This window comes from Tachypleus tridentatus, chromosome 4 (assembly GCF_004210375.1).
Source record: "Tachypleus tridentatus isolate NWPU-2018 chromosome 4, ASM421037v1, whole genome shotgun sequence".
Classification (NCBI taxonomy): domain Eukaryota; kingdom Metazoa; phylum Arthropoda; class Merostomata; order Xiphosura; family Limulidae; genus Tachypleus; species Tachypleus tridentatus.
Window position 1 is genome coordinate 49,932,223 of NC_134828.1, and position 24,599 is coordinate 49,956,821.

General features: G+C 32.1%; 1 protein-coding gene across 7 annotated transcripts in view; it reads right to left on the minus strand.

Moving 5' to 3' along the window:
• The window catches only part of LOC143249099 (focadhesin), a 122,347-nt gene that overhangs the window by 71,255 nt on the left and 26,493 nt on the right, over positions 1–24,599 (minus strand). For 5 of the 7 annotated variants that reach the window (XR_013027523.1, XM_076498358.1, XM_076498360.1 and 2 more), the window contains 10 exons: positions 23,922–24,076; positions 23,459–23,560; positions 22,264–22,365; positions 19,657–19,849; positions 17,094–17,306; positions 16,514–16,610; positions 15,845–16,362; positions 13,933–14,037; positions 7,439–7,668; positions 851–977 (listed from right to left, as the gene is read on the minus strand). Coding sequence is in view for 6 of the 7 variants with exons in the window: in XM_076498358.1 (XP_076354473.1) it covers positions 851–977; positions 7,439–7,668; positions 13,933–14,037; positions 15,845–16,362; positions 16,514–16,610; positions 17,094–17,306; positions 19,657–19,849; positions 22,264–22,365; positions 23,459–23,560; positions 23,922–24,076 (1,842 nt within the window). In the remaining variant the exon portion in view is untranslated. Of the gene's footprint in view, positions 1–850; positions 978–7,438; positions 7,669–13,932; positions 14,038–15,844; positions 16,363–16,513; positions 16,611–17,093; positions 17,312–19,656; positions 19,850–22,263; positions 22,366–23,458; positions 23,561–23,921; positions 24,077–24,599 lie in introns of those variants that run through there. The other 2 variants (XM_076498362.1, XM_076498363.1) reach the window with 2 other exon arrangements.

The following is a 24,599-nucleotide window of genomic DNA, read 5'->3' on the forward strand; positions in this document are numbered from 1 at the left end:
TTTACATGTTCACAATCAGATCCTACAAATGTGGAAATATTTTACTGCATGAACCACATGATAAAAAAACTGTTGTTTCAGTATTTTTTTAATGTTTCTTTTCATACAAAGAAATTAAAACTTCAATAACACAAAAATTCAAAATATACATAATAGAGTTAATTTTGTTTATGTATTTGGATAGTAAAGTTGTTTAATTAAATTTTGAATGTAAATGAATTTAAAAATGGTGTCTTCCCAATTGAGTTAAGAGAAGGCTTAATAAATATCTGAAAAATAAGAGCTGGGTTGGTTTAGATAAGCCAACTGGTCCCTTAATTTCCTTACATTTTATTTTATGAACAATGTCCATCTCAGCAAAACTGCAGGAAATAAATATATCTATCATACTAAAAAAAATGCATTACTTTGAATCTGTGATTACAGTTATGAATGAGATCTTAAAATTCTTATCAGATATTTTGTTATTTACTAGTTTTGGAGCTTCACATTCTTTATGTTTGTTTCATATAGTCATGCAAAATTAAACATGATTTATCTGTACTAACCGTTCCTAATTCTGAACTAGTAGTCAACAGCACCCACCACCAGCTCATGGTCAATTTACTATTACTAGTTATTATAACTCTCACAATTAACCCACATCCTAATGTATGGAGCATGATTCTGCAGCAAAAGGATGTGAACTAGGGAGCCTCAGATTCATAGTCTAGCATGCTAACCACTAGGTCATACCTGATCTATAACCCGAGAAAAAGTAATTTGAAATTAAAATATAAGTAAACTAAATGCAAGTCACATTTGTAACTACTGTTACAATTCTGAAGAGATTAAATAAAAGTTCACAAACCTCTGCTGTACAAAGTGCAGTAATTCCTTGTAGTGCTAATGCTGCTATTGGCCCCATGTTCTCTTCTGTACATTGATTTAAGATGGAAGACAGTGTGCTCAAAAGCTCTGCTCCATGTTGTGATGGGCTTTAGAAAGAAAGCACAAATACATGTAGGTTACAGATGTCCTTTCTATAAAGAGATGGACTGCATAGAGAAGATAGTCAAACTGCCACGACTCTGCTAAATTTAAATAATGAAGATAATGATACAAAGAAAAAGTCTGCTTTCTGTAAAAATTATAGTACAAAGACAGAAAGACAGTATGATTAACAACTAAAACATTAAAATATTGAACTACAAAAAATAGATAATGGTACAGAGCCTCTGCTCAATATAAAAACAAGAGAAATAAAAACATAATTTAATCACAAAGTATTATTTTGTATTTACAAGCAGTTGAAAAAATTTATTCTAATCAATTTTTAAAACAAAAGAATGAATTATTTATAGATACATAAGGGAAGGCTTGTATCTGATGGTTATGAAATAGACAGGTTATTAAATTCTGCTTTTCTCCAGTTTTTATTCATGAAGACTTGGAAACAGTATTCCTTCTTGAACAACTAATAGATGAAAACAAAGGATGGTTCTAAACAAGGTCGAGGAATAGATATGCGAGTCACTTAACACAATTTTTTGAAAGTTTTTGAATACTGGAGAAGTACCAACAGACTGAAAATTAGCTAGTCACTCCTATCTTCAAAGGAGGTAACAGAAGTTGTCCCAGTAATTATAGGTCAATTAATCTTACATCAGTTGTGGGAAAAGTTTTGGGAAGTCTGGATATTCAACATGGTTTCACTAAGGGAAAATCTTGCCCTTCAAATATTTAGATATGCTTTAAAAATGTTACTGCACATGTATATGAGGGTAAGGGTGTAGATTTGGTGTATTTCGATTTTCAGAATGCATTTGACAAAATGACACACAAAAGACCTGTAAAGAGACTTATCTCTACAGGTGTGGGGGATAAGTTAACTAATCAGACAGACGAGTGGCTTGATGGAAGAAAGAAGAAGGATGTTATAAATGGAGTTCAATCAAACTGGATTAATGTTGCAAGTGATGTACACCTCAGATATCAGTCTCAGGACCACTGCTCTTTTTGATTTACATTAATTTTATGGATGAAGAATTTGTCAATAAATTACTAATATTTGCTGATGATATCAAAGCCTTGATTGTTACTGGCTATTAAGAGAATGCTGCTGCTTTACAAAAACATTTAAATCATTTAGTGAGTTGACCAAATAAATGACAGATGGGTTTTAATAATGATAAATGCAATATATTGCATGTTGGTTATCATAATTTGAATTATAAGTATGATTTGGATTGTAATAATCTTAACAGTGTCATGAAAGAAAAGGATCTTGGTGTAATATGCTGATCAGTCTCTTAAGCCATCCAAGCAGTGTGCTAATGTTAGTGACAGGGCAAATAGGATTTTAGGTTGTATCTACAGAAATATTGAATAGAAGCCTAATGATGTTATAATGTCATTGTATAGAACAATGGTTAGGCCACATCTGGAGTACTGTGTCCAGCCTTGTGCTCCTAAACTTAGAAAAGACACTGAATTGTTGGAAAGGATTCAAAGGAATGACATTAAAATGGTTGGTTGTTGTTTTTTGGTATTTTTGGCATTTTATGGCACAAAGGAATTGGCTATCTGCACAAAAGAACAGGTAAAAAAAATTAAAAGTAAAGTAAAATTATAAATATTCGTAAAGAGAAATCAAGGTAAAACAAAATAAAGTTTAATTTTTGAATTAAAAACTTAAATAGCATTAAACCTAATTTTTAAATCTAGTTTGCAGCAGTAAGAGAGAAAGTAAAGTAATACAAGTTTTAAAAGACTTTCTGTTACATAATTTTAATTCTTATAACTTGCCAGAATTACTAATAGAGAAGTTCAAACATCAGCAGTAGTCATCTAAAGTTGGCCTTTCCAGTCCTGGTTTTGAGTTATTTGACATCATAGCTGTTTTATAATTTCACATCAAACTAATTTTACTTTAATTTGCAAAAAAAGAATCATGCTAAAATAACAAAGTCTAATTCATGAATTAAAAACATAAATAACATTAAAAATGCCAATGGCCTTCAAAAAATTAAAAACATTTGTAAGGTGGATGGTGTCACCATCGCCAATGATACTGTTTAACATTACGGATGAACCTCGGGACAAAACGTCTAAAATGGTGCCTCACTGAGAGTTGTAATGATGGCATAACATTAAAATGTGGGCTATTGTGGCCTAAGTATTACACAGACAACACACTGGTGCATCAGTCCTAGATAAAATAAAAAGAGGAGTTAAAAAACTCTGACCAAAAGAAACAATGGGAGATTGTCTGTTCTGAAAAAGCATGGTCCACTGAGGAAGGAAAACACACTGTGGTAAGGATTGAAGTTTTGAAGGTGTAGAGGAGATTTATGAGACTGTGTACAAGCTCTGGACTGGGGAAGTACGGAAAGCTCCGGTGCAGAGCCAAAGTCCCTGATGATGAATGGGGTCTAGCATCTTCAAGGCCGAGGTCTTAGCAGAGCCATAGACCAGAGGCCCACTGTCTAGTTTCAATTGAATAAGAACACAATATATCTTTAGCACAGAACATCAATCCACTCCCCAAACTGTGGAAGAGAGGACATGGAGGATGTTCAGTACTCTTGTACATTTGCCTTGTAGCTGCTTGACTTGTGGTATAAACTTGTGTTAGCTTATAGTCAAAGATAAGCCCCAAGAACTTTGTCTCAGGGCCACTGAAAGCACAATTTCATCAACATGGTGTTCAGGATTGGGGTGAATACCCCATTGGCAGCGAAAGTGCATGCAAACAGTTTAGAGAGAGAGAGAAGTTAAAACCGTTTGCTGTGGTCCACTTCAGTGAATGATTGAAGGCAGCCTGTAGCTGCTACTCAGTAAACCTCATGTTTGACAGCTGACATGAGATGTGGAAGTTGTCGACACAGAGTCTGTGTGCAACAATAAGAGGGAGCTATAGAATGACAGATGATGATAAGGGTGGGTGTGTTCTACAAAAAAAACAGGAAATAAAAACACATAAGATAAACAGAAAAAGGTTTGCTCCAGCAATATAATTTTTCATGAAGAATTTACAAATGTCGTTTTTTACAGTTTTATACTAATTATAAAGCACAAAAGGTTATAATGAGCTATACAGATATAAATCAGGCATCATACAAAAAAGTACCTCATGCTTTTGGGTTTTTTTCATATACATTAACAATGTCAACCTTAAGCTCAGACTGTTGGTAATAATGCAAAATGGTAAATCAGATTTGTTTACTTTTACATATATTAAATCTTTTATGTTGCTGTTTTCACAATGCTACATAATGGTTGGTTGGTTGATTTAGTGTTTTATGGCACAAAGCAACTAGACTATCTGTGCCAAACATCCGGTTAAAAGTTAAAAGTAAATTTTGTAAAATTCATAAAAGTAAATTAAGGTAAAACAAAACAAAGTTTAAAAAAAAACAAACAAATAGCATAAAACCAATGTTTACATCTAGTCTACAACGTTAAAAAAAAAACTACAGTAATTCAAGTTGTAAAGGACTTTCTGTAGCGTAACTGTAATTGTCATAACTCGCCACAAAGACTAACAGGTAAGTACAAAAACCACTATCAGTCACCTGAAGTTGGCTTTTCCAGTCCTGGTTCTGAGTTATTTGATGTTATGGCCATTTTCAAAAAGGAAATTCATAAAAAAGTTTTAAAAGATGTGTAGCAAAATTATAATAATAACCTCTCACGATGACTAATGGGTAGTTCAAACAGCAGCATTAGTCACCTGAAGTTGGCTTTTCCAGTCCTGGTTTCAAGTTATTTAATGTTATGGCCAGTTTCTAATTTCAAATCAAACTAGATGAACTGTGATTTTTTAAAAGAGAGCCACATTAAAAAGATGTAACATATAAATTAAAAAACTTAAATGCCATTAAAAAGATTAATGACCTTTAAAAAACTAAAAACATTACCAAGGTAGACAGTGTATAACGTTATGGACAAACCTTGGGACAGAACATGTTTAAAACGGTGTCGTTGTTGAGAGTAATAACAACAACGAGAAAGTAAATTGTGGCTTATTGTGATCTGAGTGTTACACAAACTACACACTGGTGCATTAGTTCCAGATAAAAGAAAATGATGAGTTAAAAAAACTGTGACCAATGCGTAGTCCAGTTAGAACAACTTCCTCTTTCTGATCCTTATGGAAGCAAGATGGCCAAAGTCCAACAGAGGATTTTATTTGAAAAAGCTTATTTTTGCATTGCTCACTTCAAGTCAACTGCCAGCTGGCATGGAGCCAAGCCTTGAATACAGGACCATGCATGAGACAGGCACAACGGTGATAGTGTCAGAGCAGATAGACTTAGCTGCTGTGTCGGCGATCTTGTTCCTGCAAATACAAACATGGCCTGGTATCGAGAAAAACTGGACAGAAGTAGATGTTAAAGAGAAATGGGCCAATCTGTTTTTGTGGAAAAAACAGTGTGTGAAAGAGCGTGAAGCTTTTCCAGGGCCAGCAGAGAACTAAGCAAGTCAGTATAAATAGTGCAGTTTGTGTACTGCTCAGCTTCTATGTGATCCAATGCAAGATAAATGGCATACAGTTCAGCAGTGAACACAGAAGCAGAGCCCACACAGTCACCTGATTTCCAATCAGGAGTGTTTGCTTAAAGATAGGTCACAATTGGGGTCTGTAAGAAGCCATGGTGGGATGGGCTTACCAGTGGATATAGCAATGTTACCCAAGGACAGACCCAATTCATCCAACTGCACCTGGATACGAATGCCAAAAGGAACAATGGCAGATCGTCTGTTCTGAAAAAGAATGGCTCACTGAGGAAGGAAAACACAAAGAGACGACACGGAGGATGTTCAGTACTCTTGTACATTTGACCCGTAGTTGCTTGATGTGTGGTATAAAGATCAGCTTACAGTCAAAGGTAAGCCCCAAGAAATTTGTCTCAGTGACCACAGGCAACACAACTTCACCGATACAAAGTTCAGGATCAGGGTGAATACCCCGTTGGAGGTAAAAGTGCATGCAAACGGTTTTAGAGAGAGAGAAGTTAAAGCCATTTGCTGTGGTCTACTTCAGTAAATGATTGAGAGCAGTCCATAGCATAAGAACAAAAGTAGGATGGGTGAGAGTCATTGCAATTGACACAATGAGGGTCCGTTTCACACTCATAGGCATCAGGGTCCTTGTCACTGCAACAAGAACACGTTAAGGAACCACGACATGATGTCTTTGAGTGACCGAACTGCTGACACTGGAAACATTGATGATGATTTGGAATGTATGGCCATTCCCTGCAATTAAGATAACCTGCCTTGATGGAAGCAGGCAGATGTGGTGACATAAATGTGAGAATGAGGAAACTGGTCGGCACCATAATTCAATCTTTGTGAGTGGATATACTCCTCACTGCAGAAACTCCTTGGATAGAAAAACCAGTGAGAATCTCTGACTCTGGGATTTTCTTCAAATCCCTCTCAACAATAACACTTCATGATGAATTCAAAGTAGCACGAGGTATAACCTCAATAGGTATATCCTCAATTGCTTTTGAATGCAAGAGGAGTAAACTGTGTTGAGATGTGGATGTTTCCACCAACATGTCACCAGATCAAAGCTTCTTTACTGACTTTGGAGAGCCAGCAAGTCCCTCTAGTCCCTTCTGAATGAAAAAGGGAGACATTTGCCCTAAATATTTGTCTGAAAGTGAATGCAGTACAAGAAAACGAGAAACAACAGGTGGTACAGATGGTGAGGATTGCTCCTCAGAATCTTCAAGACGTGGTCATTTACCTATAAACTGTTTTTTTCACTATTTTATTAAGATTTGTAATTGGAGTATCCATAATAAAGAAAAGGCAATTTTGGTGCCCACTGATCCCACCCACCATGGATCCCTATGAGGGAATGCACTACATTGTCAAACAAGGATACTAAAGCAATACCAAGGTTTTGTGAGCACTATACCCAAACACCAGCATCAGATACAATGTCCACAACAGCTGTTGAGAACATCCAACACTCGTACTTGGTTGACCCTAGCCTGAGTGGACCTGCTGATTGACCCAAGGGGGGCCACCCCAAGGTTGCCCATCTACAGGAATTCAAGGCCAAAGTGGTGTGTTAGGGTTGGACCCATTAACCACCAGGATCCTCTCCTCCCCTTCACGGGTTGCCATGTACGGCAAACATGTGGTTGGATGTTTAGATCCCAGAGGAGGTAAACTGAAAGAACAGAACCTTACCTTGGAGGTCCCATCACCACATACAGGAATCCATACCGAGGGGTTTCTAATGGACCATCTATATTTTTTCCACAGTTGGTACTTGAACACTGGATGTTAGCATTTTTTGTCTGTAAACTTACCATTGGCTCACCAGGAAACCAATTATTTGATTAGAATGCATTTATATCCTAAAATTATAAACAATAGAACCTCAAAAACTGGAGTATATGTATCTTCAAAAAAATACCTTATATGGAAATACCTGATTTCACACACTTCCTTGATTGCTGTAACTCTGGCAAGTAGAACTTCATCAACATTAGTGTCAGAAGAAATTTGTTTGCTGATTGCTCCAGTGATGAATTTCTGAAGGAAGGGAAAACAGCGAGGCTGTTCTTTCCACAACAAAGTTGAGCATCTGATAGCGAATGGTCGTAAATTTGTATTAGAATGTAGCAACTTGATAACATTGAGAACAGGAGGAACAGATAGCTGGTGTGTTAAAAAAAAAAGTACCAACATTAATTTCACTTAATCACTGGAATTATACTAAATAAATGTTACAAAAGCACTGAATATCAATTCTAAAATAATTTCTTAGAAACAAGTTATTGAATTAGAATTATTATTATTATTTTAAATTGGAAATTTTATATGCAAATATGCACTCAAGAGGTGCTTACCAACTGAAGTCTTGTACATGATATACAGTGATTATTGTTATCCTATTCATGATGTTAGAAAAACATGTAGGTTCAAAAAATCTTGATAGAAATGAAATAGAAACCTATAACTGGAGCACTTTTGAAAGATGTACGTGTTATAACTGTGCAGAAAATGTTTAAGATTCCAGTATGGTTCATGAACGTGAAAGGATCACAAGGAAAAACACCATCCAGTGCATGTTCACACCCTGAGCCACACATCCCACCCCAGAAAGAACACAAGAGAGCCATGATTTATTAACAATATACAGTTATAGTAACAATTTATAACAACAGTAACATTCACAGAGAACAAACAATGCAAGCATAAATTAAAAACATAAGAGAACTGACAATAGAAAATGCAGATTTGACAACCTAACCATTTCAAAATTTACATATTAATAGCCAGAAAACAGAAACATGCCATTTTAGAATAAAAGTTTTCATTTCTTACACTGAAAATGTATTTCTGATAGGTACACACCCCCTTCTTACACAAAGCTACCTTGATGTTTGTCTGGCCTCTAAGCACTGAAAAAAAATTTGTGATCAGTGCAGCAAAGTATATTCCCCATAAATTTCTCATCATTTCTAAACATGTACATATCATGCAAGTACTCTTCACCAATAGTACTGCACCATCTTTTCTGGCACAATTAATTCCTCTGCTATTCTCAATCTTCACTTTTGAGAATTGGGAGGCTCCAAAAGTAGAACATCAGTAGTCGGGAGGAATGGGAGGAAGTGTGTAAGTAGAGGTATATACTAAAAAGAAATACATTTTCAGTATAATAAAAATGTTAATTTCTAACATGGTCTTACCTCCTCTCCAACAAAGTTAGAATCCAAAATTACAAAGGTGGAGGGGCCAGTGTAGGTGCACAAATATCAGGCTGAGCAAAAAACAATAATCCAGAATGAATGGGTGTACTCAGAGATGAAAATGAAGAATACATGTGGGGTACCACAATACTTCTGGAACAGATATGCTCTTCACCCAGGAAGCGAGTACAAAATGGAAATAAAAAGGAAGTGTTACTTGCACAAGCAGAATATTGTTTGATAAATGCAAGCTATGGTAATAAAGAAATGAAATGAGCTATGTACATTCTCAACCTCAACTGGACAGACAAGATTACAAAACTGGGAATGTGTGTGGACATCCTGTTACCAGTATTATGAGGCAGACAAAGTCTCTAAAACTCAACCATAGAAGCAGCAAAAAAACATTTTGCAGCCATTAAAAAAAAAAGACATCTATGAACAGGGTAATGTCATCCTGAACCCAGCAATTCAAGGAGGATCACACATAGACTTGACTTGCTCCAACGAATTAATTTAGTGTTCTCTATATTGCTGTCCATCTTTAAAAAAGCATCCAGGGGAAATGAAAGGAGGGAAAGCAGCTTGCCCTCTTCTAACTGAGTAGATAATCATGAGTATGCAATGTAAAATAAATTTATAAACTCATTCAGAAGGAAGATTCTATAGTCCACCACTCTGGGTACTAGAAAGTGGTAAGGATTCCCGTGTTCCACTAAAAGAAAAAAAGGGGGAGTAGAATGTGGTAGGGCGTCTGAAGGAACGTCTCACTAAAGACAGCGCCATAGGTGTCTGTTATTTCCTATTCTGAAAAGCAGACTTATGCCAAGTTATTCCATCAAAGGGTTAGCAGGGATTGGCAAAAATCCCATTCTGCTCTACTTACAGAGTATGTCAGTGATGGTCCAACAAAGACAGAAATTTACTGAAAACAAATATATACACACACATTCACTGAGTAAGTGACAAGTTATCTAAAAGATATACCCCATCTCTACAATCAGCATTATATGGCAACTCTAAACTGATGCAAGTTTGCAGCAGTGCATGCTTGACTAGGTAACACTTTGCCATAGAGCAGGATCCTATTCTCAGTGGTTAAAACTAGGGTTTCTAAAATAAAAACACAAATGAAACAATAATAAAACTTACCCCCATCAGAGGAGAACTGACATGTGTAGAACTGCCAGGGAAAGAAGATGATATCCACAAGAGAAAGATCCAGCCAGTTAATGTAGATAATCAATGACGGAGATATTGAGAGTAGTCCACATTCTGGACTGGATGATCTCTTCAAAAAAAGGCCAAGTTATACAGCCAAGGACAAAGTGATGTAATTAGCCTGATGAAAATAAATATTCTGGAGATAATGAACTTCTGCAGACAAGTCCATATACATCAATCTAAAAAGTTCACAAACCCAACTAGCAAGTGTAACAGAGACCAGATTATGGAAAACATAAGGGTTCTAGGGAATAAAAAGTCAGGAATATAAACCTGGAAAGAGGCAGTATGAGTCACATATCACATTAAGAAGCAAAGTAATCATAGAAGCTGATCAGAAGAAGAATATGGTTCAAAGCTTGATAAAGTATCAAAAGCTTGAGATAGGTGTTATTATGGACAGAAAATTCTTTGATCAGTCACAGGCTGGAAGTCTATTGAGTGTAGAGGCAAGAAACCCAAACCCTCTAAAGACAAGTATGTGAATAGATGTAAATGTGGATGAGGTGTAGTAAGCAGCACCCTTACCATGGTATGGATTCTATCTAACCACCAAGCCAGGTATATGATGAGTGCATTGATCAAGGAGTGTCCACTGAAGAGAACTCACAGGAGCCCAACTCAATGAAATAAAAGCTTCCAAGGAAGTAGTCCATAAGTAAGAGACATGTGAACTGCTCACTCCAAATTTGAAGACAAAGAGAAGAAGGCTAGGGCCAACAGAGACTAGAAAAATAAACCCCTAAACAAATTGGGTATTGAGAGGGGGTAAGAAAGAACATCCCCACTGTTAACAGGAATCCCACCAATTCTTCATACTGTAGAAGCAGAGAAGTGTGATGTCTGGACTGTGACTAGGAGGAAGCAAGAAAGAGCACAAAGACTCATAAAGTAAACATATCAAGAAATAGTTTTACTCTCTGACAAAACACTTAAAGAGCTGAGGTTAGTCCAGAAGTTAGGGTCCTAAACTGGAAAGCTCGAATTAGAGTAATAACTAACTGCTGACAAAGTGGACAATGCAGAAAATAACTCTAATTTGTAGATTATGAGGTTTCTAGGATCACATATATAGGAAAATAAACCAAAGCCAAGTCAGTCAAGTAATGGGAAAGAAATAAACACATCAGCAATGCAATAAAGCAAAATTTTTAAGTCTCACATTGATGCAAATTAGGATAAGATGTACAGATAACACCTATGAAAGAGTACATTTGAGTAAAACAATGAATTAGATATTACTAGCAGCAATGATATGTAGGATACAAACTATCTAGACATAACTAGTTAATGAAGTAATTATTAATTTTATAAAAAAAAACTGACAAACTATCTAAATGTACCTAGTCTTCAATATGTAATAATAATAATAATAAACACAAACTGATGAAAATTACCTAGAAAACACATTGTAACAGATTTACAGTTATACTTTTATTTTAATATCTATGTTATTATAAGTTTAGTTCACGTATCATACGTATTTTTAAATGTGTATTGCACAAGTCCCACCTGTTCTCTAAATTTTTAGAAGATTCTCGAGTGTAAAAAATCAACATTTCACAAAAATACTAGCTTATTGTTGGGCCAGCAGAGATTTCAAGAATTTCACCTAATGAGTATAAAGGATAGCCATTACAACACGCAGAAAAAGTGATAGGATATTCCTGATTAGCTACAGTTGGTACACTATAAGCCTTGGAAGCTATAGTTGTGAGCAATGTTTATTAATCTTAAAATTACAGCACTTGACTAGGAAAGTTTATAGATTTTGAATGTTACAAACTTCAATGAATTAACTTTGAAAGTTAGTATTTCTATAAAGACATCAGATATTGTTGTGTGTAAAAAACTCGTGTAAGGAATAGAGCTAGTTAGCATTCTTCTCAAGTGAAGTGCATCTGTAAATTAACATAAAATTAAATTGCTCATCGTGAATCCGGACCATGGATAAAGTATTCAGTTCTAAACCAGATAGAGGACTCCGTATAGTTTGCATGTTTATAAACCTTTTCTATACAGATCATTTTTTGTGATAATCATTACTACCGTGTTTCTCCGATAATAAGACCTAGTGTGATTTTTGGGGATAGTTTTAATATAAGCCCTACCCTTAAAATAAGCCCTAGTTAAGAGTGGCAGGAAGAGGAAAGAAATAAAAAAAAATTAATTTATTAATTAGTTTAATAGTTAGTTAATTAGTTTAAGTATTAATCAGTTTGTTTAAGTATTAATCAGTTAGTTTAATAGTTTAATAATAGTTTATTTTAAATGGTTAGTTTAATAGTTTTACTTTGTAACTTCATTTTTTTAATATATCAAAATAAGACATCCCCCGAAAATAAGCTCTTGTGTCATATTTTGGAGTGAAAATTAATATAAGCCCTGTCTTATTTTCGGAGAAGCACGGTATAAATTGTATTGTTGTTTCTATATTAAAATATAATTGTGTTAAAAAAGAAAGCTGTGTGTATCAATCTTGCTGGCAAGTATCATAAATTTAATACATATTGACATCTAATTAACTTTGTCAAATTTCCAGTTATATGAAATCATAATACATAATGTATGTAATATAATAAATTGGAGACTCACCCAAGATAAATTATGATACATTACAACATTAATAATCAATACCAAACTTACAATTCCTCTGAAATAACCTAGATGACAAAGGACATAATTAGGTCCTATGCTGAAAAAAATGAGAATGATAAGATACATAGTTAACAACAACAAAAAATAATAATTATTCAAATAGAACAATAAATTATATGTTATTAGTAATGATGAAATCTCAGGGACAAACTATCTAAATATACCTAGTCAGTAAATTACTTATAAATATAAAACAGATAAACCTTTTAAAGGCACCTTGTCCACAAAGTATGTAAGCACAAGGAACATGCAAACTGACAAAAATAACATAGAAAACAATCAATAACCAATATCTATGTTATCAGTCATAAAATTAACTTATACAACACAGGATATATAATTTAGTCACATAACTGATGAAAGTTAGGATGATAATGCACGTAACTAACAATGAAAAAAAATATTCCAATAGATCAACAAATTATATGTTACTTGTAGCAAGAATATGTAACTGACACACAACTTAAACATACTTAGATAAAATAAAATAATTATTAATAACAAACTAACATAACCATGAAATTTGCCAAGCCTAAAAGTGAGTACTATTAATGAATGTGTAAAATGATTAAATTTACTGAAAATACAAAGTAATAAATAATATTACTTACTTTTCAACTAAGGAAATTTAGAAGATAAATGACATATAAACATCTAACCAAAGTTTAAGCACTGGTGAAGTGAAATATATAATTCTCTCATGTAAACTGATGGAGTATATAGACTTTTGTGCTGATTGCAAAAAAATGTTTTAGGAATGCTTAGAGGGTAGACAGACATCAAGATAGCTTTGTGCATGAAAAGGTAAGATCCAACATACCAATGGCATCTTGATTTTCAAATACACTTGTGCTTTCCTTTAAAAGCAGCAAAAAAGTGTATTAATATATTTACTTTAATGCAAGGAAAACAGATTATGTTTGAAAATATTTGCTTAAACGTGATTAACCATATACTTTCTATCTATCTAAATGAGCCTAATGAAACTGTGTATATAGTAAAACTAATATTCCATGACCAGTGGTTTCATGAAGAACATGTAGCTCTCAGTTCTTAGATACTGTTTGTGCCTACTGAACACTCATTATCTCACAAACTGAACACTCAAATGAATCATTTCCATGTGAAAAGAAGCCATAACAGACTTTCTTAGTGTTTCAAAGTAAAGTAAAGGTTAATTCAACAATTACTGTTATAACCATTCAGTTTGTTTGTTGCATTCTCAATATATTTGCAATTAACAAAAATTTCATTCTCATCAGTATTGTATAAATTTGATACCAGACAACAAAAAGACTTAGTTAATCATGAAAAATAATACGTTATATAAAGTACATTATAATACCTTATGTGTTGCCAGCTGGGGTACTGTTTCAATCACTGCAAACTGAACATCTGGATTGTAGTCTATATTCAATTTATACAAAAGAACAGGAAGTAAAATGGGGCCCTGAAAGTGATAAAGCTTTAAATTTATATATAATTTAATTTTTAGTTTGTACATTAGTTTCTAAATTTAAGTACCAAAATGACAGTCTACTGCATTTTGATAAAAAATACTGCAACTGGCTTTGTTTTAGAACAGCTTCTCTTACTAAAAACTAGTCATAATGAATAGGTGAATTTGTAAAAGATGTAGAGCAAACTGCATGCAGTTTTCTGTTTATGCCTATGATTCATAAAATCATGAAAGTGTATAATGAAAGTTAAAAATATCACAACATCAGTACGCAGGTAAGTAACTGGTTGACAAAATACTGCCTTGTTCACAATAGATCGATTCTATCTCCTAGCTGTGTGGGCAAAATAAAATTTTTATACTCATTTTGGCTTATGTATAACATAAACAGATACACTTTGTTGGTATTTTTACTTACATTGACAGAGTTTACATTTTGTTATCAAATATTGCATTACAAACATTTTGTTTACATTTAAGAAGTTTTAATCATACTATAATATCAGATAATAAGATTAATTCTTATTCTTATTTCAAATCAACAATCTTAGTAATAAGTTAAACAAGTAATTTCTTATATTTAGTCTTACATCATGCTTGTGTTACTCATTTCACTAATTAGCTCTATGGCTTTAACTTACTTTTTTTTCTCTCTGAACAATATTATCAGGCTAGTAAAAGGGTCATAAATTATCACTGTATTTTCCCACCATTAATCAATTATCAAGGACAACATGAGATAAAACCCAAAATTTGTTAACCAAGATTCCATTTGGATGGCACATAGCATTTACTATTGTTACCTTATGTTTCTTAACTTTATATATCTTAAATTAATAAAAACAAAATATCTTCAGCACAAATGTAAGGATCCGAGTCCTACAGAAATTTGTGTTTATACAGTTATGGAGAAATGGAAGTAAGAAAAGGTTGGAGGGGAATGAAAACATTTAATTATGAAAAAACAATTCACCAATTTTGTGGAACAGAGCTCCTCAGAGTAGTACAATACAATACAAAAATAATATTCAAAAACACAGATAGTAGTATAGTATAAAAATAATATCCAAAAACACTGGTAGTAGTATAAGAATAATATAACAAAACACAGGCAACAGTTTCACACAAAAATAGTATTCAAAAACACAAGTAGTATTATAACAAAAATAATATCCCAAAAACATGTGTATTTGGGAGATGAGTGAGCTAAGTCAATGAAGGTTTACTTATTCTTAAACAGTCCAGTAGAGTACAATAAAGTTCTGGTGGAAAGTTCATACTTTTATATTCCTCATCTATTGAAATATTTTGAGAAGGATGTGTTGATGACAATATATGCATATTCTTATCAGATACATATCATAATAAAAGGAGTAAGCTCTAGAGAAAACACAAAACAATAAAATTAAGATCTTCATTCCTACATATATAAGGAAAGTAATGTTGCATACTATGACTACAACTTCAAAAAGCTACAGAGCAATTTCAATATACACTGACAGTTTAAATCCTCTGAAACTCAAGAACTATTTGAATGCACAGTCATGATTTATGGTATGAATACAGCCTATAAAACCTGAGAACTATTTGAAGGCACATGTAACATTGCAGGGCTTATAGGGCATATACAATGAAAAAGAAGTATGTTTGTTTTAGTGAAAAACTGTACAATATACTATCATCATTTTGTACATCATAAGAAATCACACCCAAATCTTAGTACTTTAAGCCTGTTAACTTACTACTGAACTGACAGAGAAAGAAGGACTTTGAATAACATTAAGATTTTATTCCTCACCTGTTCAGGATGTTTTCTTACAAGAGTTCGAAGTACTTCCAAACACTGATTAACACCACTATTTGTATTCTGTCGATAGAACATGGCAATTAGTAACAAAAATACTAGAGGTTCCTTAACTTTATCATTTTTTACATACAGCTTAGACACATCCTCAGCCCACTGTACTCCTTCTGTGTAACTTTGAAACTTATCCATCCTTTTGGCCAAAAGCGTAAATAAAGTCTCTTTTGAAACAAAAGATGTTAAAGTGAGCAAATTTTGAACACTTTCAAACTTCTTTTCATTCCCAGACTGTTTATCACTTGTCAAAGAAGTCAACATTACTGATAACTCCTTAATTTCGTAACCTTCTTTAGACAATTTCATACTTTCCAACTTCTCTACCAGTTCAACTGCTATAGATTTCAATGCAATGTCTTGACTAATTGGAGGTGTTAAGATAAGTTCAATAAGTGGGGCAATTAGCATAGCAGAGACTGTGGGGGATACTTCAGGATGATCAATCAGCACACTGCCTATTAAATTAAAAACAGAAGAATAAAAAATTAATGTACAACTAGCTTGAGAGAAGATACCATATTCTTTATTGTAAATGTACACAAAATCTGCATTTTTTGGAGTTCATTGTTATTTGTAAAATAAAGAAGAATTCTACTGTTAACATACCAATATTCAACAATATCTTCAGGTGATCACTTGGCATTTTCAGAAATAGCAAAGACAAAACTGTTATAGCAATTTCCCTTTCAAGAATCCCTGTTTCCTGTTTTGAAAATATTACAATGACATAAGTTACTAACAAAAACATTTACCAATTTACAACAATCACTTTATTACAAACAATACAATTGCTTCACTTAAAGTATGACATTTCTGAAGGTATTTCTTTCTGAATGATCAAACATACAAAGAAATTTAATATTCTTTTGATAGTGATGCATCTTGGACACACACATTAAAAAGATTTAGTGAAAAACCTAAAAAGTATTATATGATAAAATTAATAGAATCAGTAATTAGAGGCATTGTATGCATGAAAATACAGTTAAATAATAATAAAAAAAAACTTCTAACACATTGTTAGGGTTGAAAACTCTTCACCAACTCCAACCAAAACCTCAAGTAAAGAAAAAGTGCATATAAAGTATAAAGACTAAGATTCACATTCTTCTATACCTTTATTAAAACTCATGCTTTAGTTAAGTTTACTATTTTTAACAAAGTTTTAGTATTCCTATAATTGTACCTTACTTAGCTGGCAACACAATGTTTCAATATCAACCAGCAAACTCCAAGGTTCCAGACCATGTTCAAGTCCTTTCTTCACTAGAGCTAAAGATATTAGAATTGCCAGAACTACATTATACTTTATTCTATCTTCTTGAGACATGATTAAATAAGTCTTCAAAACCTTCTCCATCATCAAGATAACCTCAGTAACTTCAAATTTTGTTCGGACCTACTCTTAAGAAAAAAGGGGCATTAGTAAGTTTCAAACAACAACTACAAGATTTGCTACTTCTTTTCCTTTTAAAATATCATTAAATTTTGGTACAAACAATCATTCAGAAGAAAATTCATATTAAAATATAATTTTGATTATTACAATAATTAACAAATAATCTGTTCTACATTTTATTAACAGAAGCTAAGATATTATAATAATTCCTTATAAGATACTGCAACATAACACACATTAGATAATACTAAATCTCCATTAAACTGAAGTATAATCTTGCTGTTGTTTACCATAAACCTAAGCAACAGGATTAACAAGATATTTAAAACGTTTTCAGTCTATTAGAACTAATGTAACATTTAAACAAACAGTTTTGTTATATGGTTGTTTTCATTAGAAAAACATCAAAACACTTATAACAAATATATTTCCTTCATATATTAATAAATCCTCAACAGCTAGCTGAAATATAATTTCCATATTAAGCAACTTTTTGCCAATGAATAACACAACTGATTATCACATTGTAATGCCCCCTTGAGTAAAAGGGCAAACATGTATAGTAATGAAAGTCAAACCTTTTCCACATCACTGTTGTATAAACACCCACTCATTTTGAGAAAAAAAGTGGTTTAACATATGAAAACACTATTTGACTTTTTGTAAACTTCTGTTTTAGAATTACCATGCAGATGACATGTAACTAACAAATTTGAAAAGAGTAACTGGTTATTTGTTGTAGAGAAAAGCCACATAGGGGCGACCTGCTGTGTCCACTAGGAAGGAATGAACCTCAAATTTTAATGTTAAGTATGTAAACTTACTGCTGACCCACCAGGAAATATCCAAATGTAAATCAAATACTTGGATCTATATTATATAAATATCAATGGAGTTACTCAATTAATTACAAATCAAACAAAAAGGGATCAAAAGCATCATCTTTCATCTTGTCCAAATTCCAGTTGATAAGGGAATGTAAAATCATTTTTCCCAAAACTTTTCACATTCTTTTCACAAAAGAAAACATTTGGTTCAAGACTATGGAGTCACTGGCTAAACTAACATATTTCTGCTGTGGTTATTGGCCAGGTAATAACTGCCCCATGACATCCTTACTGGTTCAATGTATTACCCTACCAAGTATGGAGTCAAGTAAAGAAAAAATTGTTTATACTCATATATACCCACACATACACAAACACATGCATCATGCCTATATGGCTAGTGGACATGTTAATGACCAACAGAGAAACCATATTCTTTTCTATATAAAGCACAGTATAGAGCTATACTATAGTAATTATTTCAAATTACTGTTATCTTTTTGTTTTGTCAAAAGTAACTAAAATATAAAAACTTGAAACTTATTAGGATAGGTAAAAAATTTTCAATAAAATTTTATGCCTCACAAACTCACTTGGAGGGTAAGGTGAGCTCACTATATGCCCATGACTGTAACTGGGCCATTTATTTACCTCAAGCTCTACCAAAAATATTTCAAAAGACTCCCACAGTGATTTATTGCTTTTTACATGCAGACAGGTCCAAAGGTGCAGCAATGATACCATAAAGTTAAAAGACATATGTAATAAGCTTCAGACCTAAGGTTATTATAATAAGTAACTGCAATTGTCTGTTACAATCTGTATCCATTCTAAAATAACGATGGAATTATTCATTTTATTCCATATTTTTCAACTTTTCATTTCACTGTACAATGAAACAGTAAGATGAAAATAAGCATTTTTATTCTTTACATGAAAAGTACCTTGACTGATTCAATAAAAACTATGATAATTCACAGACAAATCTTTAGAACAGACTCATTAAATTTACTAAAATCTTTCCAAATTTTGTAAGGTTACACTTGGTACATTCTCAGTTATAGTATGCTTAGTCTTATAGTTACAAGCATTTATGAGGTTGTAACTATACGACCAAGTCCATATATAAAGGTTAATCATCAAGAATAAGATTTTATTGTATGGAAATAAGTGAACATACACACTAATTTTATATCTACTACATCTTCAACTGATTTCTGCTGTTTCTAAAAGACAAATGGATAACTTGAACAAAATTAACAATGATGGTATTGTACACTTCAAATTCATATAAAAATAGTATAATATTACATTCTGAACTTGTTTGTAAATGATTATTTTCTTTATAACAATGTAAGTTGATATGTTTCTCAGGCAATACCTGAAAATTGATTCTGTAGAATTACAGGAAGACAGAAGCATGAAAATATTTATTAAAGCACATTTATTCCTTCATTCTTGTCAACTACCATACTTCCAATAAATAAACATATTGCAAACATTTGTCAAGGAAGTTTATTTACCTGGATCCATGGCAGGCAACTCAAAATAAAACTAAGATACTGATTTGCTCCATCCTCAGGACTGCTTATATTTTGTTGTAACATCAGGTTAACTGTCTCATTTCTCAGGAGATTATACTCACTTACAAAATTTGGATTCATCATTAGGAACATAAGCAAAGGTTTCATAAGTTCCAGGGTTTCTCTAGACTCACTAGGAATAAAGGAAGAAGCTAATAATAATGAAACTTTTATATGCAATATTTAACAATCAAATTGAGGTACATGTACATTCTGGAAATGTGGCCAAAATATTGTAAAAAACTGTTAGAAGAACAAAATTAAGGTTAAAATTGAAACAATAAAATTATAGAGAAAACAATTCAACTAATGTGATATACTAAGTTACAACAAAACAAAAACATTAATATGTAAAAACAGTGACATGGTTAGAGAAAAACTCAACGTAGAGGAGCGAACATTGAGTTTTACTCTATTTATATGCAAAAACGGCTCGTTTGGGTTGAGAAAATATTTTACATAGAAGAGCGAACGTTTCTCGACATCACTGATGAGTTTTACTCTATCCATACCTGCCATTTTTACATATATATTTTTCTCTACAAGTGGGTTTTCTCAACATCATGAATTAATATGTAAAACTGTAAGTGAATTTTTACCAACATAATAAGCATAAACTACAAGGAAAGAAGTTTTATGAGAATTGCTTAAAACAGCAATACCTTTATTACCTTAAATGTAAAGACTGAATTAAACATTTAAAACATCAAGATAAGAATTTTTGAAAATACTGTATTTCAATTATTAACACATTGGCTCCCACATGACCCACCAGTGAGTTGCACTCTATTTTCTTTTTAAAGGGCCACTTTATTGGCTGGGATACAACAGTTGCATATACACTCTTCCTAAAAACAAAAGCTTGAGAGCCAATGTGTTAAAGAAGAAATAAGCTGATTTTTTTTCCATTGAATTTTGGTGTTTCAGTTTTTGAAATCAAGGTTAACACATTAACCTTCTATGTTGCAATCTGTAAACTGAATAATAATAGTTGTAAGATATTAACAAAAATTGTCTGGGATCTAATAATGTTATTTGAAATGATATACTGTAGAGTAAAATAACTTTCTATACTCATAATATAATAACTACAGTTTAATAGGAAACAAAAATTTTAAACTTTGTGTTCCATGATGAAAAAATGGACATTAACCTTCCTGCCATGGGTATCCTTCACTGCACATGACACAAAGTTTTAGTGTCTAACATTTAAACTTTTATTAAACTACTTTTTGTTTTAATGTTATACCAATTAGTTCAGCATACAATCTTAGCTAATAAATCATATTTGACAGTATACAAGTCATAAGTTCTTTATTCTACAAAGCATTATTTAAAAAATCCCAAATTTTCTTTTACACATTTTCTCTAGCCATCTTCTCTATCTTACCCACAACTGCTTTAAAAGTGTGACAGTAAACACAAATTACCAAGTATAAAATCACCATTGCTTAGAAAAAAAAAAGAAAAAAACTAATTTTTAAACTCTTCAATTTGTTTGATTACATCAACTAGAAAATCATTCTTTTCCTCACACCTCTCTTTCACGATTTGTAATAGTTCTCACATTTAATTTTATATTACCAATAACAAGCTGAAAGTTAAAGTTTTCATCTGTCATATGATATATTGTACAATATGCCCCAAATGAAAAACTGTCAATTTCACTCAGAGTACAAGCTTCATTCCCATGGGAAAGTTACTGACTAGTTTGGATGAATTTGTAATGATTCTTTTAGCATAGTTATAAAGCCATAACAATTTTAATAGTCAGGAAGAATTTTTGTACATTATTATTTCATCTTCTTTGGTGCACTATTTAATTAAATAAAAATTATTTAGTCTGCTACTACCGTTAGTATAAAAAAAAAAAAAAGAGTTAACCTCATAAAGTAAAAAGAAGATTGGGTAAGTAATTTATTTCTTGTTTTTCATATTGATTATTATAAAAGTACTTAAATGTAAACATATGGATATTTTAAGTTAATTACGATTGTACTAAGTAAAATAAATAATTATAATAATACAATAAAAATGTTTCACAAGGCACATACATGACCAGTTTGTATTTGCTTGTGGGTAATGTTATTTGATAGCATAACCTGAGTTGCACATTTCCCAAGTGATTTACAACTTGTAATGGTGTGGATAGTAGTTAGGCATGGTTGAAAGAACAATAAAATAATAAAATTTAATTATAAATAGATATATACTGTTACAAGCTTAACTCTTTTGCTACCAAACTTGAACATCATTGATGCTACAGATTTGTGCCATTTTCGACTATAGTCGACTTTTTATAGTGTCTTCTTTATTCAATAGATAGTAGCACTTAATGGGCAAATGCTAAGCTCCCACTTAATATTCATGAGCCTTAGATGTTTATCTTGGACTATTTACAGGTTAACCTGAAGATGACCTAAGAAGGTTGAAATGTTCCCTGCTTTATTAGTAAAAGTGAAAATACCTATACCAGCCATCCTGAGATGCACTGATTAATCTCATTTCATAAGCTACTGTTAGTTTTATATTTTACTCCACTCTTACTTGTTTCTGATACTTTTCAACATCCAACCAAGCTTCTCCCTAATAAGAGGCCAAGAATCCTTTCTTTCTTGAAGAATAGTAACAAATGGATGGGGTGAAGACCTTAAAAATATTCATTAAAATTGGAAGTTAGAGACTATTATCAACAGGAAGTGATAAAACTACAGTAAAAATTTAAGTGTCAAACACAACAGCCTGTTAACTGAAAATTGCAGTACCAGAACAAATTTAAATAGTAAACATACAATTGTTAAAAACAAGTTGTACTAGAAGTGATGACATTGAATTCTTTACACATTCAATGATCTGGATGGTTAAAACTACTATAACACATGAATAAAAACACACAATTCAAATAAAGATAAATATTAATTACAAGTAATCTCACACACCAAATCAAGATAACTGTAAAAATGTGTCTTGGTTTCAATTGCAACAAATAATAAAGAATCATACGACAGTGCTATTTTTGTAAGAATTATGCCTATGAGTTTTCAATTGAAGCAACAGGCCTTGTTTACATTGATACAGTGAGTATAAAAAAATTACATAATTTAAAATAACTATACACGAAAAAATTTGTACAAGGGAAACTTAATTTCACATTGAGAATCAATTTTATTTAAGTAAGTCCATGTATGTAATAGCATTCCATACATTTTCAGTTATTCTCAATCAACATACCAAACTCTAAATGATATTACTGAAAAAAATCATTACTTCTATACTCTTTGTTCACCAATCCTTGTAACACATGGACACTGGTACACATTTCATTCAAATCATCAATCATACATTCCTAAAAACAAATTAAAGCAATATTAATTTTTTATGAAAAGCAAATTAAATAGGAGTAAAAGTAATAAGGTTATTGATTTTGTTTTGTTTTTTTACCAAATTTAGCAGTTATGTTGTTCAAATCAGAATAGAAATAATGCAAAATTTTATGGATAAAAGATAACACAAAGTTGCATCTGTCCTTTTTTTTTTCTGGACACAACACTGTCATCTGTATTTTGATTTACAATATATTTTCACTTTATATAAGAAACAAGTGCCCTTTATAGTACCCTAGGTATAGCAACAATTTTAATAGATTTGTATAACAGTAACTTGTCAGGTTTAAACTCTTAAAAAAAAGAACTATTTCTTGTATCATTTTTCTTTATACAAGTACCACAAAAATGTACTCTACCTTAATGAATAAATGCACCTGAATTCACCAATTTTCTCCATTTCTTTTCTCATTTGATGTTGCATAATTTCTGCTATGGCAGTGATAATACCATTAAGATACCTGCAGAAAAAAAAAATATAATGAGAGTTCAAAAGCTTACTTTTGAGATTCTGTGAGAGAATTGAAATGCCAAGCTATTTTTAATAATGCTGTTATTGAGACTTGACAAACTTATAATTCCTGGTAAAAAGTAATTTTAATAATTTTTTTCCTAGAGAATTATACAAACTATCTATCAATATTTCTTTATTTTTCGATATAATTATTTAACAAACTTTAATTTCTAAGACATTGATTCTATTTTTTCACCACTGACCTCTAATAACTACTGTTTTAATATTATAAGCTTGCACATTTCATTGTGAATTTTTAGTCGAATTGTAGCTCACTCTTCTCAAGAAACTTAAGAATAAATTCACACCTGGCAGAGGGAACAACAACTAAAAATCCATCGATGATATAACTGGCATCAGCAAAATCATTCATAACCAATGTTGCTATACCCTGGCTTATCATCACACTTACTGATGGAGATAGATCTCCACATCTGTCAAACAAAAACTGAAGTTCTGGAACCTAAACATGTAAAAATTAATAAAAGTTATGTATCTTCTAGTAGAGCATTTATAACAAAATGTACAATAAAGCCAATAATTATTCAAAATTTGTATATAATATTTCAAATGCTGAGTTTCATGGTCACAGTTTACATACTTAGACCAACAAAAAACAATAAATCCCAAGATACAACAAACTACAAAATTCTATACTGATGCACACCGTATGTTCCTTCCCAACATCAGAAAAAATTACCAACATTTGGAAAAAACTTGTAACAAAACACAACAAAATAAACAGTAAACACCAAATTTATTCAAAAACCAGGTACAAAACTGAAGTCCATACTATGTTAAAACTACACTGACAAACACAACACCAGCATAATTTATAAAATACAATGCAACAACTGCTACGACTTTTATATTGGAGAAACAAGCAGAACAATGGAAACTAGAGTCAAAGAACACAAAAAACACTCTCACATGGTTTTGGACACTGCAAATCAAATAAACACAACAAAAAAATAAAACACACCCAG